The sequence below is a fragment of the Solanum tuberosum genome, unplaced genomic scaffold (genome assembly GCF_000226075.1).
Source record: "Solanum tuberosum cultivar DM 1-3 516 R44 unplaced genomic scaffold, SolTub_3.0 scf00506, whole genome shotgun sequence".
Lineage (NCBI taxonomy): Eukaryota > Viridiplantae > Streptophyta > Magnoliopsida > Solanales > Solanaceae > Solanum > Solanum tuberosum.
In genome coordinates this window covers 171,228-188,996 of record NW_006239429.1, presented here as the reverse complement: position 1 = coordinate 188,996, position 17,769 = coordinate 171,228, and the positions used below count along the sequence as shown (strand labels likewise).

The 17,769-nt window shown below is 36.2% G+C and overlaps 4 protein-coding genes across 6 annotated transcripts in view; 2 read left to right on the top strand and 2 right to left on the bottom strand.

Annotated features, from left to right (window-relative positions):
• Positions 1–857: 857 nt before the first annotated feature.
• Positions 858–2,597, bottom strand: LOC102602355 (protein ROOT PRIMORDIUM DEFECTIVE 1). Its single transcript, XM_006364700.2, has one exon. It carries the CDS (start codon positions 2,506–2,508, stop codon positions 1,132–1,134), a length of 1,377 nt encoding a protein of 458 aa, XP_006364762.1. The 5' UTR covers positions 2,509–2,597; the 3' UTR covers positions 858–1,131.
• A 31-nt stretch (positions 2,598–2,628) lies between these two features.
• LOC102602695 (50S ribosomal protein 5 alpha, chloroplastic) lies at positions 2,629–4,256 on the top strand. Its single transcript, XM_006364701.2, has 2 exons — positions 2,629–2,832; positions 3,822–4,256. The coding sequence occupies exons 1-2, from the start codon at positions 2,745–2,747 to the stop codon at positions 4,160–4,162; spliced, it is 429 nt and encodes a 142-aa protein (XP_006364763.1). The 5' UTR covers positions 2,629–2,744; the 3' UTR covers positions 4,163–4,256.
• Positions 4,257–4,933: 677 nt separating this feature from the next.
• On the bottom strand, positions 4,934–10,464 carry LOC102584490 (alpha-L-arabinofuranosidase 1-like). Its single transcript, XM_006364735.1, has 17 exons — positions 10,288–10,464; positions 9,830–9,884; positions 9,299–9,510; positions 9,060–9,181; positions 8,803–8,950; positions 8,491–8,560; positions 7,601–7,746; positions 7,434–7,479; positions 7,274–7,326; positions 6,753–6,897; positions 6,450–6,568; positions 6,261–6,332; positions 6,081–6,184; positions 5,877–5,933; positions 5,606–5,804; positions 5,165–5,302; positions 4,934–5,083 (listed from the first exon to the last, which is right to left on the bottom strand). The coding sequence occupies exons 1-17, from the start codon at positions 10,462–10,464 to the stop codon at positions 4,934–4,936; spliced, it is 2,013 nt and encodes a 670-aa protein (XP_006364797.1).
• Positions 10,465–13,141: 2,677 nt separating this feature from the next.
• Positions 13,142–17,769, top strand: part of LOC102601580 (histone-lysine N-methyltransferase, H3 lysine-9 specific SUVH1-like) — a 6,580-nt gene continuing 1,952 nt past the window's right edge. For 2 of the 3 annotated variants that reach the window (XM_015304086.1, XM_006364698.2), the window contains exons 1-2: positions 13,142–13,245; positions 13,699–16,024. In XM_015304086.1, coding sequence (XP_015159572.1) covers positions 13,821–15,977 — 2,157 coding nt within the window. In that variant the 5' untranslated portion in view covers positions 13,142–13,245; positions 13,699–13,820 and the 3' untranslated portion in view covers positions 15,978–16,024. Of the gene's footprint in view, positions 13,246–13,562; positions 13,620–13,698; positions 16,025–17,769 lie in introns of all 3 variants that reach the window. The other variant, XM_006364697.2, reaches the window with a different exon arrangement.

Here is a 17,769-nt window from a genome sequence, read left to right as displayed (position 1 = left end):
TATATGTCATCAATCTTATGAAGTGTTTGAAATTGTTGGTTGATACTCAAGCAATTTGTGCAGGTGGTACCGAGATCTAACGAAGTTGAGCATATTTACTCTTTTCTATGGTAGTTTGTAGGGAAAGGAAGCAAAATCCACGGGATACCCACAGCCAGCTCAATACTGCAGCAAAACAAAGCTAGTTCTATGCTTATTTTGTTGTAAAATGGAACCACTTTTGCTGCACTGAAGATACCATATGTCAATGAGTCTTCACATGGCCAGAACTTCGTAGTGGTTGAGAAGTCCAATCGATTCAGTTCTGCTTTTGAGCTATGAGTATATGGTTCAAACATCTGGTTCAAAAATCAGCAAGCACACGTTCAAGTTGCATTCGGAAACTAGAGTAGTCTTGAGTAGAAGGACAAATTCTATTGACTCTAACAGAGTCCAATTTCACTCATTGGAAGCAACACAAAGAAACCTGCATTACTCCAAAAATATCATACCTGACACCATTCTATTCCATATTTCCATGGCAGTTGTTTCTGCACAGTTGTGCCTGGATTTGAAAAGGATCTTCAATCATCCCTATATTATACAAGTCACAAGCATCACGGAATAGTTATCATCTCACACTTCCACAAAATTCTGCTTCCTCAGTTGAACCAAATCCAAATAAGAAATAACAGTGTTCCAATTCAGAAAAAGCAAGATGAAGATGGGATTATGTCAGCCACGTTCTAGTAAGTTGGTGATTATAATGATGTTGTTAAAGCTAGCCAATAGGTGCTTACCACTATGATTATACCAGCTTTTCCCATTCACAATTTAACAGATTGACTTGGAAGGTAAAAATGCAAATTAACAAAATCTGGCAGAAACGGAACTGGAATATGCATTTATCAGATATGAACAACATGAAGAGCTACAACGCTAGAGATTATACATAATTGAAGACAAGGAAGAATCCATAATCTTTAAGCACAGGCACCAACTGAAATAACAAAGGTTCCTGGCAAGTACAGCGAAGCACAAATACATAATTTTCTGTCAGTTTGCAGAAAATTCCAGCTTGCAATACCTACACTCTCTTTGCTGATTTCCATCTCAGAAAGCCATCAGCTGCCTTAGAGAGAAGTAATCATTCTAGTTCATATTGTCATTGTCCTCGTGATCAGTAAAACTCTCTAAAATTGGAATAACAAAGTCACCCTCTCTGCTTTCCCATCCATTTTCATCGTCTGTCATGTCTTTAGGTTCATCCTTCAGTTCCCTTTCAGTTTTCAATTCACTCGTATGACGGTTTCCTAACAAGAGAAGATCCAACATATTTCTTCTCAAATCATAAATTGGGTTCAGCTCAATCAAACACCCTTTACTATATGCTTCTCTAAGAAAAACAATCTCAGCAATCCCTTTAGTGGATATGTAAAATATCCCAGGATGCTTCAACAACAGCTCACGAATATTAACTACAATGCCGAGGTCCTTCTTAAAATGTGCCAACCTTTCAACTGGCACCGACTTCTCAACAGTCAAGCTCAAAACTTCATGAATAATCGCCACAGCTCGCTTCTCATACCGCTCAACACCTCCAAAAGTACGCTTCCCAACAACTGCTGACCTCAACGTTAACTCATCACATCTTGAAGATGGCTCCATGGTTTCAGTTGTTTGCGGATTCAAGTGATACGTGAGTTCTCTTTCGTAAGGCTTAACATAAGGAAGTCTTTGCCAATTTTTCAACTTCTCCCTAGAACCTGGTTCTATCTTAAATCCAGTAGGGAAATGAATAGGAAATGCATATTTGACCTCAAATTCACTCAACCATTTCTCAGTATACTCCTTTTTCCTCCAAGATTCAACCTTTGCCACCCCAAAACTCTCATCTTTGTCATTTCTATCAATTAATTCAACAACCTCTAAATCTACCATCCTAAAAACTTCATCATACTTAATTATTATCGAGTCCCGGAAGTTTTCAGGCAAACCCAATTCAGTCCTCAACAATCTAAGAGCATGCAAATGTATTGTCCCATTCACAGACATCATTAAAATTTTCCTTATTCTCATTACATTTTCATCTTCATTTTGTGATACAACATCATCTTCTTGATTCAGCAAAATGACAAATTTCTCCCTAAACTTGCAGCATAAATTTCGCTTAATGGGGTGTGTAAATACCTCGAAAATATGGGGGTATTTCCGGAGAAGATCACCGGCGGTAATGGTGTTAATGCCGGCATGTGGGGCCCATTTGGAGAGTGACTGCACTGAGAGAAAAGGACCGCGTTTTCTTGCAGATACGACGTCGTAGAGGTTGAGGATGAGCTTGAGTCTCCGGTAGTGTGCTGTGAGTTTGTCGAGATTCGGGTCGCGGGTCCGGTTTTCCAGGCGGGTTTGGGCAGTGTTTGCCGGTTTCTTCCACCGGATTTGAGTTGTGGAATTGAAAGGGCCAAATGAAAGTGGAGTGTTTGATGATATATTCGCCGGCTTTTTCCACCGGAGTTGTAAAGTTCTCATTTTTCTGTCACATGGCCGGTGCAGAGAAGGCCAATGGCCGTGAAAGGTGGAGACTTTATAATTTAAATTTGTGCTACGGCATATTCTATATTTATTTTATATCCAAACTCGAAACCCAATTTTTAAATAGGAAAAAAAAGGGTTAAATACCATTTTTGGCACTTTCTGGCTAGCACTTCCGCCACTACTGCCACCATTAACTGGCGTTCCAGAAAAGAAACCCCAAAGCCAGAGAGATGGCTCTACTGTTCACCATCATGACTCCTCCCACTACTCGTCTCTCTTTTCATTCATCTTCAACTTCTTCGGCGTTTGCTCACTCATGTTAGTATCTTTGTTTAATTATTTGAAATGACCTCTCCGTATGTCTATTAATTTTGTGTTCTTGTTGTTTCTACAGAGATTATTGTGGGATTCTAAATTCTGGGTTTTTCATCTGTTTGCATTTGTTTTATGTTGTGTTGGAGTTTGCATTTACTTTCTTTAGGTTATGAATTGGCCTATTATGTTCTTTTGCTCTCAAGTATAGTTGTTTCTTGGTAAAGTTTGTATCTTTGGATGAATCGATTTAGGTCTTTACCAGAATACTAATGAGTTAGCCTGTTATCATTCCGTACCTTGTCAATTTGGATTTGGGATCTATGCTGCTTGGACTCATCAAAAATGTTGGCGCCTCGCGTTAGATTCTCCAAAAAACACTATTTTTGGAGGATCTGATATGCACCCTACACCCATTGGTATTTTTTTGAGGAGTTCTAGCAGTTTAGGTGGGATTACCATTGTACTTAATACTCTTTGTAACAGTGTTTTAAAGTTTTTCACCATATATATGTAATAGCAGTTGTACTGGCTGAATTTGCTGACACAAAGGTGCATCCGCCACTGTTTATCTGAAAAATGTTAGTATTTTGCATTGTTGGGGCCGAGACAAATTCAAAATTTGAAGTTAAAGGTTCCTATATCGATCTCAATTCTCAAGTTAAAACTATAATAATAATAATTGTCTTTACAGTCATATACTCATATATATATGAACCTGTAACCAGGCCTCTCGATCCATCCCGGGGGGCCAGAATGGGGTAGCAGATCAAGACCTACCTTTTATGTCCTGCATCTTAACAATCTGCAAAATTTGAGGTTGATGTATCTTTTTATGTGATTGCTGTTGCCTTTTTTTCATCCTTCTCTAGTGAGGCAGGCTTAAACCATTCCATGAAATACTCCCATCTTCATCATCATGCATCTGCAACATCTTGACTGTTCATGTTATAATCCAGAAGAGGTTCTTAACTTTATAATTGATTCTGTATTAGTCTCCAGGTTTTGCAACGATCCCATTGCTTGGCAACCAAAATCACATATCAGTTACTATATTCGAGCACCCTTTATCTTCAAAGAGAGAAGTGTCTTGATTGCTAAGGCAGCTTCTGATATTGATAGCGGGGATTCTGATAATCTGGAGAGCGATGAGGAAAGTTTGTCTGTTGATAACCTGCCATTGGAGTCTAAGCTTCAGCTGAAGCTTGAACAGAAGATGAAAATGAAGTTGGCAAAGAACATCAGATTACGAAGGAAGAAACTTGTCAGGAAGCGCCGCCTTAGGAAGAAGGGGAGATGGCCACCTTCAAAGTTGAAGAAGAACAAGAATGTGTAGTCTTTACCACACAATTCACCTTTTTGTAACCTTGACATCAATGTCTTCAACTTGTAAATAAACAAATAAGGATTAATTAGCTTCTGCTTTTTTATGGTATAGATTTGGTACTATTAGAGTTTGTACTTGTTTTAGTTGATACTTAAATAGAGAAGGCTCTTTTTCTTCCTTTTAATGTTGATCTGGAATATTTACATGGAAAGAACACTTTGAGACAGCTAGACTGTCAATCAACAAGTTGTGATTTTATGCTAACTGGAACTTTTCTTTGTTTGCTTTTGCTCCCTGTCCACTTGCTCACTTTCTTGAGTTTTCTGGAGGTCAACATGGGGTTTGTAGATGTTTGCATTAGAGGTTATCAAAGTGAAAACATTCCCCTTTGATGTCATTGGTTCTGAGCTATTTGCTCGGACTGTTAAAAAATGTTGACTAGTGCACTTTTGAGTACAAGCAAAATAGGTTCTGAATATGTGGAACAGTTGTATCGACTCAAATTAGTTAAAGCTGTAAAGGATATATGAATCGATGGAATGCAAAGGAAGCTTAGACCATCTTTTCTTATCAATCATTCATCTAAAGATTTGCCCATTTTCTTCGTTTAATCTGTTAAGGACGGAGATGGAGACTGTTTCAAAAGAAGTTCCACAACAAAAGCCTTAAAAGTGCAACAGAAAAAGCTACTAAATTGAAAAACACCAAGAACTAAAGAACCATAAAAACTAAATGAAAGTGAAATTATTCTTTATTGGCATTTGCAGTGATAACATAGTTTTAGAATGAAGATTCAAGATCAGAAGCAGTTGTTACAGTCCTAATGCTGATGGATTTTATTAAAAAATCAAATGAAGTGAAAGAATATGGTAAGAGTGTAACATCCATGTTTTCGCTAACTTCTCCAAGCATTGTCTTAACTGGTGATATCTGCATAAATAACAGAACACTATTTCAAGGAAAGCAGTCACCAAATCAAACGAAATGATCAGATAAAGAAGTTGTATATACCTTTTTAGGATCTGTGAAAGAATTCTCATCCATCACATTGCTAGATGTTAATATAGTTTTTGTTGCCCCAGAGGACTGCAATGACAATCCACTGATAGAGATATTAAGAGTAACTCTGCTGCTCCCAAAGTTCACAACCTGCAAAATAAGTCGCGTGTTGAAAAGAAAAAAAAGACAAACGAGTCACGAAATTATAGATGGAGACGAAGTTATGTATCTGCAAAATGAACATCAGTTGATTGTAGCAAGTATGAACTCAGATTGAATCTATTAAAGAAACATAAAAGACAAATCCTCATTATGTTTCTGAGCACTATAACCTCTAATACAAAGATAAATATTAGTTTGTTAGTTCATCTAGTTTGTTCGCAGAGATGTATGAATCTAGATAATGTAAGTCTTGAGAGGCACTAATGATAAACGTCAAGAAAAACTTCACACCTTTATTCTTAAGTAGTTGTTGTTATCAGTCACATTTAACCAGGTGATGGCAGATGCTATTAGTGCATTCGAAGGATTAGCTTGGAGTGTTGAAGTTAGAAGAGTTGCTCCATTTGACTCTTTGAAAAAGTGCTGCATCCAATAACTAGGGGTTCCATACGCCTGTGAAGAAGTGAAAACAATCGCATCTGCTGTCCACCTAAACAAAAGGACATTATTTTGCAGTAATAACCAATTTTGAAGAAAAAGGAGAAGAAGAAATCAAACTTACCTCCAGTTGTTGTCGTTAACGAATAGGGGTGCATAACTTGCCATTTCAATCACATCACTGCACGAGGATAAATACAGGTTATCGTCAAACAAAGAGATCACACCATAAATTTTCCACGTTTTGAAGTTTTATCCTTATTATTTTACCTTAACATATAATGTCGAGATACGTAGGTTGATATATATTCCTAAAAATGATAAGTACCTGTTTTTTTCTGCTCCAATAAGGAATGCAGCTTCAGCCAGTGCAGCTAAAAGACTACCCTTTCCAGTATCGTTTCCATGCACAGCATACTCACTTATAAAAGCCTATAAATATAAACAGTATACATAAGCACCATTTAAAACGAAAGGAAATTATTCATCAAAGGGAACATTAACTCACCTTTGGTCCACTGCGCAGTGCATCATCAAAACGGCTGGCATTAGAGAAGATTTCACTTGCACTGGCATAAATCTAACCATAGAGACATCACAAAGTTAGACGCTCACTTGAAGACTTAGGTAAACAAATTTAAAGCCCAAATGTACATGCTGTCTGTAAGATAGATTTTGAACAACATCAAAATCTTACATGAAAATCATATAAATCAGCAGGGTGGTCCAATACTTTGGAAGAACCATCACAGTTAGAGATTATCTTGATATCTGGGTAGGCTTCTTTGATTGCTGAATAGAACTTGAGGTAATTTCCTGAATCATACATATTATATACAAGGATTTGAATCAATCCTCAAAATTCATCGGAGGCTATGAAACCCATCCAACTATAAATAAAAAATGTAAAGGGATGTCCCAGCTACAAAGCTATTTTATTCTTCATGCATATTATAGATTATGACCCAATGAAACATAGAACAAAATGTGATCTACATACCACGGTACTTTGAGTAATTACAATCTTCATTTCCAATAGCGACATATCTCAAATCAAAGGGCTCTAGATGTCCCATTGAAGCTCGAACTGAACCCCATATTGAGTTAGGAGCACCTCTCGCAAATTCAAGACCATCTAAGATATCCTGGGACAACAAATATGCTTATAATACCTAAGAAGAGTGCTTAATATGCAACATCCACAGTCCAAGTAATGCAACATTTTAATTCCAAGGATTGTTTTCATCAAATTTGTGGTGAGATTTTAACGTCTAAAGCATAGGCCTCGTAGAATTTGGAAAGAAACAGAGATTTCATGGCTGACAAAAGAGGAAGATTGTGTTTAGAAAGTCTTGTACCAATGGGTATGCCTCTATATTTTAGTGAAATAAGAGTCTGGATAAGTTGTACGTCCAAAATATTGACTATCAAATTGATCTTCAAAGCTTTTATAATTCTCAATCATATTTAACAAGTAATGTTCATGACATGTGTACGCAGGAGAAAGTTCAGGAGACCTACTTGCACGAAAGGTAAGATATCGGAAGTGTCAACTTGTTCTTTGTGGCTGATTCCTGAGAATAATAGTCGCATAGAAAAAGCTAATTAATTGCATGAAGAGAGAACACAGACTGATTTTTTTTTTAAAATAATGCATCTTAGAAAGTGGAGGAGGACATACCGCTGTTGAAAACCCAGATTGGCAATGCACCCAAGTCCTCGGCAAGCTGCAGCAAGAAAGGACTCGAGTAAGGAACATGCATAAGCACACACTATTCTTGTTAAGAGGCTTGGCCAGGTTTTAAAAGTCCATTTACATCAAAATTCAGGAGAGGGAAGGAATTTTACTTGAAGAAACTCAAAATGACCAAGTCCGTCATCAGTCCAATACCCCCATACATCACCAAAATGGCCAGGCCTCTTTTCCCATGGTCCAATGGTTTCGTTCCACCAAAATGCATTTTTTAACAGAGCCCCTTCCACAAAACATCCCCCTACAGACATGTATAATTAATGATAAATTTATCCACATTGGACAGATCATTAAAGATGCTCAAATGAGAGACTATCCGTACATATAGATAGGGGAGAACTCCACAGAAACGCATGACCAAAACTAAAAATAAGTGATCTAACTCACGGAGAACTTAACAGATCAAAAAGGGGAGCTATGATACTTTCAAAAAGCAGAACAACCAAAAACAGAAGAAGAGAAAATGAAGTCCTAATTCCATGCTTGTTGTTAATCTCGTCATCATGACACCTTGAGGAGGAGAATGCTGAGAAATCATATTACTTGCGATACCACATTAGATAGAAGTTGAACCAGAAATATGATATAAACTCTGAACGACTTCAGAAGCTAATCCTCTATCTAACAGTTTGTCCCCATATGTGAACTCATTTATGAATTTATATAAGATCATAACCTTCAATAATGACAGTTCTTAGTTTCCAGCAAATGAATTAAGTCTACTCGAGGACTTGTGGAAAGTTGACATTAATCACTGACATTTCCTATTTGCAAATCCATTTTAGTGAGAGCTTGCTATATTATGGCAGATGCTCTTTCAGGCTTGCATCAGCTTTGATTCATCTGCAGAATAATTTTATGAATGGGAAAAACTAAACTTTTTTGCCGGTATAAGATATTAAGTCCGATTCTATTATAAATATAATGCATTGCTCCATCAACTGATAATGTTACATGACATAGACAGGTTGAATTTCAGGAATACCTGGAAATCTGATGAATGCTGGTTTCAAATCTTTAAGCATTCCAAAAAGGTCTTTCCGGAAGCCATCCCCCTGCACCAAGAAATTAAACATTATGACACAAATACATCTACAGAGTGCTCATCCAAAAGTGAAAAAAAAGTACAAGAAAGAAAATAACTGAACACATCATGTTCATTGACATAGAAGAAACAATTAAGTAATGATATATATAGCCAACAACAAGGTTAACTAATAATTGCAATAATTTGTAAATTTGTTTAGTTTAAGTTGACAACTACTTCTTTTCACTAAGAAGTTCAAAACATGCATACGTTGTACGTGTCCAAGGGCATCAATGATACTTGATCAAACCATATAACACCCTTTGTAGTTGATCTCAGTTCCAGTCTTGAATTAGAATCTGTTCCTTCAGCTTCCAACAAAACAAAAACTTTTGTCCAATTCGATACATTATCAGCTCTGCAAGAACAATAAAAATAACCTGTAAGTAAGATGCAAACTTCGTATAAACATTGGTGAGAAAAAATGGAAAACATAGACAACTACATATATTGCATATGAAACTTACACTACGGTTTTTGTAGCCAGCTTGTTTAGTCCATTTGAACTGGTTAAAGCTACTGATAGATTAATTGGTTCGTCTGAACGCACATAAAACACCAATTTATAACTCTTTCCATGTTCAATATTCTGCAGGAAAGCATAAAATAGGGGCAAGTAATAAGGACACAAGAAATTCATGAGTTTATAAACATAGAATTACTAGAGCCTAATGATAGTTAGATTCTCAAAAAGTCTGTAAGATACCATGCCCCAGAATCCTGGATTGTAGACACCAACTCCTCCATCTGGACATATATTGGCACCTCCATTGTCACAAAGAACCTCTACCTGCAATGCAACTTTATTCCGATCAAAGCATGAGGAGAGATCCGTTGATACGATCACAGAAGAATTATTCCCAATGATAGACCAAGGTTCAATGCGAGGTGGCGTGAATGAGCCTCCAGATTCAAAACCTGAAAGTGTTTTTTCAAGAATACTACGATTAAAATCAAATCCAAGAGTGCTCACCAAAGTCTTGTTATCAATCGAAAAGCATAACTGTTGAAGCATTCATTCTAGAACATAAAAAACTTTCCAACTTATTGTTTCATGCGCGCGAATATATTTCAAAGAAATAGTAATTCTGACAATTGAAGAGAGGATAAAATCATATAATGTCTCTGAGTTTCTATTTGGCCAACAGTAATGCCATTGTCTTCACATTTTCGACCAGCTAGTAAGCATTATCTCCAATCTTTACAGGTTTTTCCTTTTCTAAATTAACCAAATCACCTCTGTTGCAGACAAGTTCAGCCCACAGTCCTCCAGCGCCAGCATGATTTATCTCCTGAAACAAAGTACCAGAGGCAAGATGTTACAAATTATTCAATTGACAGTATCTAATTATCAAGGGGAAATGCATCCCAATTTATTTGGAGAAACATGAATGCTGTCACAAGATTAGGTATTAAAAGCACTTATCAAATGTCCAATCCCATATCTATGGGAATAGCTCGACGCAATGCACAAAATAACTTTTTTTACCAAGATACAATTTGCTTAAATGGAATGTTATTATTCTACATATCATTTATGCACCAACAGTCAGTTGGTGACGAAGACGTCTGCATAATAAAGTAAAGAAAAAGACAGGAAGACACCTAAATCATCGAAACAGTTATGTACAGAAAATATGAGGTGAAAGCTTCTCATTTTCACTAGAATTGGAACACCTAAATGACTTAACTCACCTCAAAGAATATTCCAAATAGAGTATCCGGCATTTTCCTTGCTGATGCTTCTGATGCATTTACTAACAGTAGTGCTGTCTGGTCTGCATCAATCTCGCTTGCAAAACATTGGTATTGGATGGATATCCCCAACAGAACTAAAAGGAGAATGCAACAAAGGGAGCGGCTTGAATCCATATCCATCACACACCGTTCAATGTTCCCCGAACCTATTTTAAGCTTTAACAAAGATGCTAATACATAAGATTTTAGTCAATCAAAAGAGGAAAAGCAACAAAGTTGCTAACTTTTGCAACAACATAATGTCATCAAGAGATAGTACCACTAAGATGATTGTTCAAGCAAATAACAATATCAGTCTGTCAAACTTCTCTGCTTGTTATGAACAGTATTAGTGGAAATCAAAGAATAAAATTGGGGGAAAAAAACATAAATAAAGATGTGGACAGACGTGTAACGGAGAATTTCCATAGTATACAAGTTACTGGTCAATCTTGGACAGACTAAATCATAAATCCATGAATCCCTAGGGCACTCTAGTGTTCTGGATTCATTAGGAGATATAATATCTCAGTATCCAACTTAAATCATGGGTGGCAAACATATAAAGAAAGAGAATTCTTGACTCAGTTCTCCATCTTAACGACAAAAAATAGGATTGATCAAATTCTACGTAGAGTTGTATTGGACATACTAACTAGTTTAACTAACTCTCCCTGGCTACTTTCTTTTCAAGATCTCAACAATCATAAGTGAGCACAGAAAAGAACAAGAATTTGACTAGCTAGCCACAATTTGATAAAAACAACTAAATAGATGTCTTTCTGAGTGAAAGAACATATCAAAAGCAACAAATACTAAAAAAATATATATGGAAAAACAGAAACAGAAGAGAAATCAGAAGTTCATAGTTGATACTTAATTGCAAGAAAACAATGAATAAACACAAAAAGGTGCAAACTTGATTTCTTTCTAGTTGACTTGTTGTTTCACCTGAAGAATGAGGGATGAGTTATAGCCTTAATTATTATAGAGTAATATCACTCTTGTGCATGCCTATTTCAAGATTTCAAAGCATGTCTATATATATATAGACAATTTTTGGTTAAAGGAAGTAACTTGTTAGTATGGACAAGGGGTGAAGGAATAAGAAACTATTCAATTCTTGAAATTATTTTTTGCTTTCACGTTAGCAACTTTTGAGTGGCAAATATTTTCAGGGCCTAATACCTTCAAGTTAATTGTCTCTTATGTGTGGATCATCGGATTTCTGTTTTAATTTATTTTTCTGATTTTTATTTGACATGTAGTTCTAAAAAGTAAATAAAACTTTTGAATCCTGTCTACGTAGAATGTAACAAAATGTAAATAAATTGAAATGGACAAATATATCTTATCAAATTGATGAATACTATATAGTATATGATAATTTAGAAGAAAAAAATAAATTAATAATTTGTTATATCTGATTAAATTAGATTTATGATGTACAAATTTGTTATAGACGTGTGTAACTTAAATTTGCTAAAATAATTAACTAGGCTACTAAACTTGAAGCAAACTTGTCTTTTTTTCCAACCAAACAAGTTTATCTAAGCCTTATATGTACCTTTTTTTTAAAAAAAAAAATCACCATTACATATTAATTTCAAATAAATTGAGATTGGTTATAAATATAGTTGAGTATCAAATTGGTCAATATGTTATTATTTGAATCTTTTGCACTCATTTAGTTTTACTTAGATCAACAAATTTAAATTACTAGATTAAGAAAAATTAAATCATAACAAACTTAAGTGATTAAATGAAGGAAAATACTAACATTGCAATGTCATGGAGTAAAATAAGTACCACTCCACTTAATTATTGCATGGGAAAAAGGAAGATAAATATGAAAAAGTGGGACCATAGGGAGATTATGTTTGTTTTGAGATTATAAGAATCTTAGAGGCAAATCATTTTAATTGAAGGTAAAGTGCAGAAGTAAGATTGAATAATTAAAAAAAGAGAGAACATTTTGTTATGTTGAGAACTATAATAGATGGCAAGTGTTTGAGTTTAGACCAAATCCAAATTCTTATCTTTAAAGATTATATTTTTAAAAAAATAATATGAAATCTACAAAACATTTACAATTAGGGAACAAGAGAGCTAGCTACTCCAAATTAAGTGAGCTTGAACATAAGAATGGTGAAAAAATTTAAAAATATATTTTTTATAAAAGTAATTAAAAATAATATTTAAAAATCAGAATTGTGTTTGGATATAAATATAAATTAAAATTGTTTTTGAATTTTAATACTATAATTGATTTGGAGTAATTTTAAAAACAACTTTATGAAATTTTTCTATTTCTCGGAAATTATAATAATCTATGCTCAAACTGTTTTTCAAAATAATATTTCGGCAAAAAGTAAAACATGATCAAACAGGCACTAAGCTACTTTAGACTAGGCATGTTCAAAATAGATGTATCTAGTTATCAAATTAAAAAATTAGAATTCTATAATTAATGAGTTTTCAATTCTTAAATGATTTTTTTTTTTTATATATCGAATGAATCAATAATTCTTTTATGCAATTTACTCGTGCATCATCCAACTAATAATATTAATAATTATTTTTTTAATGAGTGTGCTAAATTAAAGTGTGACAAACAAAAGTGAACGAAAGAGAATATTTTCAACAAGACCAAAATCATCATTAAAGGGAAGTCATAAAACATTTAATGCAATTATTTTGAGGAAAAAAAATAAGAAAAAACACATGAAAAAATAAATGGGTTTGCCGGCACGTGACAAAGATGTTGTGCTAATCTTCTTTATTCAAAAATCTAATGCAGTGTACTATTTAACTATGCCAAAACTGTCCACTTCACACTTCACAACACAAATTTTTCTTCAAAAGCTGCTCGCTCGACTCTATCTTCCTTCTAGATCGTTTTTCTCAATTTCTCAGGTAATTTTCCTTCTAAAGATCCTTTCTTTTTACCTGTAAAGCTTTAATTTTCGATCAATTTGAGATTTCATTTGCTTTGGGAAGTTTTCATTTCTTTTTTGTGATTTTTTTTTTGTCTCTATTGTCATTGTGCCAAATCTGAGTTTATAAAGGGCTTTTCTTGAAAGATTTGAGTTGGGTTAGCTTATTTTGTGGTTTGCATGTGTTTTTTGGTATAAATCTTGATGGATTTGAACTGGGTTTCTAGGGTTAACTCAAATTAGGGCTTGTTCCTGTTCATTTTTATGAAGGTTTGAATTTTTATTGTGTTTTTTCAGTCAATTTTCTGTGGGAAGCTATTTTTGAGTAAAAAGTTTGCATCTTTGGAGGTTTAGGTGAGGTTATTAGCTTTTTATCGGTGCATGTTGTCCTAGAAATGTTTTTTTGGTGGTTCTGACTTCTTATTTGCTTTAGGAAATTGGAGATTGTGCATGGATCTAAGTGTTGATTGGGAGAAGTGCTGAGCTTTGAATTTGGGTTATTCATGTGAGTGGAAGTGGTGATCTTGTTGTTGTGGTTGTTGGTTTTCGATTGAAATGGAGCAAGGCTTTGGTACAGACTCTGTTCCGCCAGCAGGACCCATTGACAAGTCTAAGGTTTTGGATGTGAAGCCTTTGAGATGTCTTGTCCCTGTATTTCCATCCCCAAATGGAATGGCATCTGGTACAACTCCTCAACCATCACCTTTTGTGTGTGTTCCTCCAAGTGGTCCTTTCCCGCCTGGGGTTTCTCCGTTTTATCCATTTCTGTCCCCCAATGAGTCTGGTAGATCAGCTGAAAATCAGGATGGTTTAGGTTTTGGGACGCCTATATCTCCCGTTCCTTTAAATTCATTCAGAACTCCAACTGCAAATGGAGACACGGGACCAAGGAGGCCTGGTAGACCTCGTGCTTCGAATGGCTTAGCTGCAGAAGATGATGATTCACAGAATCACAGTGATCAATTCGGTAGTGGCTATAGTGTGCATGCTAATGATGTTGAAGACACAAGTACAGGGAAAAAAAGAGGAAGACCGAGAAAGACTAGGTTAAGTCAGTCAGGCTCAGGCTCAGGCTCAGGTAATCCAGCTACTCCCCCAATCGAAGTGGATATCGATCCACTATTAAACCAGCTGCTTGCATCCTTCAAACTTGTTGAGATCGATCAGGTCAAGAAAGCTGATGGTGACAAGGAGCTAGCTGGGAGAATACTACTGGTTTATGATTTGTTTCGCAGAAGGATGACCCAGATTGAAGAGAGAAGGGGTGAGACTCCAGGTTCTGCAAGAAGGCCAGATCTGAAGGGTGCTAATTTGCTGATGACAAGGGGAGCTCGAACAAATCAAACAAAGAGGATTGGAAATGTACCCGGGGTTGAAGTTGGTGACATCTTCTTCTTCAGGATGGAATTGTGCCTGGTTGGTTTGCACGCACCCAGTATGGCAGGGATAGATTATATGAGTGTCAGACTTACAGGGGATGAGGAACCTATTGCTGTTAGCATAGTGTCCTCTGGAGGGTATGATGATGAAGGGGATGATGGGGATGTGCTAATTTATACTGGCCAGGGTGGAGTTCAGAGGAGGGATGGCCAAATGTTCGATCAGAAACTTGAGAGGGGAAATCTTGCTCTGGAAAAGAGCATGCATCGTGGCAATGAGGTGAGAGTAATTAGGGGTGTTTTAGATGTTCAAAATGGGGGGAGGGGGAAGATCTACATGTATGATGGACTTTATAGGGTCCAGGAGTCATGGGCAGAGAAAAGCAAATTGGGCAATTGCAGTATTTTCAGGTACAAATTGATTAGGGTACCTGGGCAGCCTGAAGCATTTACATTGTGGAAATCAGTACAGCAGTGGAGAGAAGGAACGGCGACACGGGTTGGAGTTATCCTACCCGACCTAACATCTGGTGCAGAGAGCCAACCTGTATGTCTTGTAAATGATGTTGATGATGAGAAGGGACCTGCTTATTTCACATATATCCCAAGTCTGAAGTACTCAAAACCTTTCATGAAGTCTAATCCATCTGTGGGCTGTCAATGTCTTGGTGGATGCCAACCTGGTGGAACCAGTTGTCCTTGCATTCAGAAGAATGGAGGCTATTTGCCCTTTAATCCACTTGGAGTTCTCATGAGTTACAAAACCTTGGTACATGAGTGTGGTTCTGCCTGTTCATGCCCTCCAAACTGCCGAAATCGTATCTCCCAAGCAGGTCCTAAAGCCCGTGTGGAGGTCTTCAAAACAAAAAATAGAGGTTGGGGACTTAGATCTTGGGATCCCATACGTGGAGGTGGCTTTGTTTGTGAATATGCTGGAGAAGTCATTGAGGAATCTAGGGTAGGTGAGTTTGGCAATGACGGTGATGATGATTATATATTTGATGCTACCCGCATGTATGAACCATTGGAAGCTGTGCGTGATTATAATGACGAATCCAAAAAGGTTCCATATCCCCTTGTAATAAGTGCAAAAAAAGGTGGCAATGTGGCTCGTTTTATGAACCATAGTTGTTCACCTAACGTTTTCTGGCAGCTTGTTGTACGTGAAATCAACAATGAGACATTCTACCATGTTGCGTTTTTTGCCATTAGACATATTCCTCCCATGCAAGAATTGACTTTTGACTATGGCATGGTTCCACCAGACAAAGCAGATCGAAGGAGGAAGAAATGCTTATGTGGGTCATTGAACTGTAGAGGGTATTTTTACTAGTTGTCATGGTTACAGAAATGGAGTTCACTAGTCAACACCGTATCGAGGTATGGTTTCCTTTTTAAATATAAAAGTATCTCGTTTCTTTCATTCTACTGCTCGTTTTGTGTTCTAATCCATGGTTGCTGGTTATCATGTGAACATATTTTATGTAGAATTCTGAATAGCATTTTAGCTGTATAAAGTTAGTTGCTTCATCTCCATTGATTTTACGAATTGAAGTGATTTTGGAGATCTCTTGTTCTACCTTTTGATCTATACTTGTGCCTACTCAGATAAGGTGGCAGGGGATCTATGTTTCCCTTCATATTCAGGTTTCCCAGTTTGCTCCTGCTTTCTCTTTCTTTAATCTGATAATTACAGTCCTTGCATACCATATTGGGGGGCACAATTTAATAGAGGCATAGAGCAAAAGGGATTTAATAAATTGTTAACGAGGGAGCAAGATGTGTGGTTGATTTGCCATGGCTTGTTAAATGAGTATCTTTTTTTTTAAATAAGTGGTTTTGTTAAATGAGTATCTATTTAGCTTAATATCATCTTTGTTCTTGAAAAGTAAGCTTAATTTCATCTAGCAAATAAATGATAGTACCATTAAGGTACCGCTAGGTACAAGATATATACAAAAAGAAGTTGGACATTCTTTAAGTAATTAAGTCATCTGTGAGGTCTAAGCATTGGTTCTATGTCATTTTCATTATTTCATTTACCCTAGAATTTTAAATTATACAGACATCTATGTTCTTCTTTTTCTATTTTCTCTTCTAAACATCTACGTTTCGTTCTAACCAAACTATCCAACAGAAGATATTGTTCTCCATAGGTTTCCACATCCTTTCTGAACCTTTATTCCTGTGAGCTAGCCTGTTTGTTTTACATTCCATGGCATCACCCAGTGAACTCCATAATTACTCCTAAACATGCTCCATATTTGCCCTGAAATTGCAATGCAGCATCAGTATCTGTCTTGCTGGTTCAACATCTTCGCATAAGAAACACCTGATGCATCTATTTAATCCTCATTGTAGATTGTCCAGTGTGAGACATGCCTCGTGTACTGCTATAGATCCATAACGAGCCATTTGTTTTGGAGTTTTTGTTCTCCACAACTTTTTCTAGGGCCAGTGATCTGACTCGTAAACTTCCTCTTAAACAAGGTTTGGTAGAACGATTTGACAGAAAATTCACCTTCACTAGTCCTTCCTGTTTTCAATGCAATTACTTGTTCCAGTAGTTGTAGTGATGATGTAACCCTAACAATCTTCCAATCGTTAAAGTTTCTTCTAAATCCTATCTTCCATTCAAATCCATTCCAATCACCGTGCAACTATAATCTATTTATCAATTGTCTGATGGAAGATATCTAACAAGTTGTTTATCAATGTACCATTTTCTGTCCATTTATCCAGCCACAATCTGATAATTGGACCATTTCCAACTGATCCAAAATTGATCTTGCAGATCACTGATTTGTCTCCAAACAGCCACACCATATGACCTGTTAATTGGCTTTGTGCACCATTTGTTCTCCATTCTATATTTGTAATTGATCACTCTTTTTCATAGCTAGCTATCTTTTCCAGAATTGAATCTTCAATGCCATTTGAACAAGAGATTTTCATTGTTTAATCTAGAGTTCTTAATGTGCAAGCTACCATCTGTTTTAACTTTCATCGCTGTGGTTCATTTTTCTTCAATCTTGGTTTCTGCGCTGTAGAAAATTGCACCTGCTTATGTAAACCTTGACATGAAGTATGTAAGAAAAACCCCCCAACGTACTGTCCAATCCCCC

Excerpts from the sequence above, each read along its gene's own strand:
- LOC102602355 (XM_006364700.2), bottom strand. The coding sequence starts at position 2,508 with ATGAGAACTTTACAACTCCGGTGGAAAAAGCCGGCGAATATATCATCA.
- LOC102602695 (XM_006364701.2), top strand. The coding sequence starts at position 2,745 with ATGGCTCTACTGTTCACCATCATGACTCCTCCCACTACTCGTCTCTCT. Across the intron at positions 2,833-3,821 it reads TTCGGCGTTTGCTCACTCAT|TCTCCAGGTTTTGCAACGAT; the intron begins GTTAGTATCTTT and ends ATTCTGTATTAG.
- LOC102584490 (XM_006364735.1), bottom strand. The coding sequence starts at position 10,464 with ATGGATTCAAGCCGCTCCCTTTGTTGCATTCTCCTTTTAGTTCTGTTG. Across the intron at positions 9,182-9,298 it reads ATCCAGGATTCTGGGGCATG|AATATTGAACATGGAAAGAG; the intron begins GTATCTTACAGA and ends GCTTTCCTGCAG. Across the intron at positions 7,747-8,490 it reads AGCATTCATCAGATTTCCAG|GGGGATGTTTTGTGGAAGGG; the intron begins GTATTCCTGAAA and ends ACATGTCTGTAG.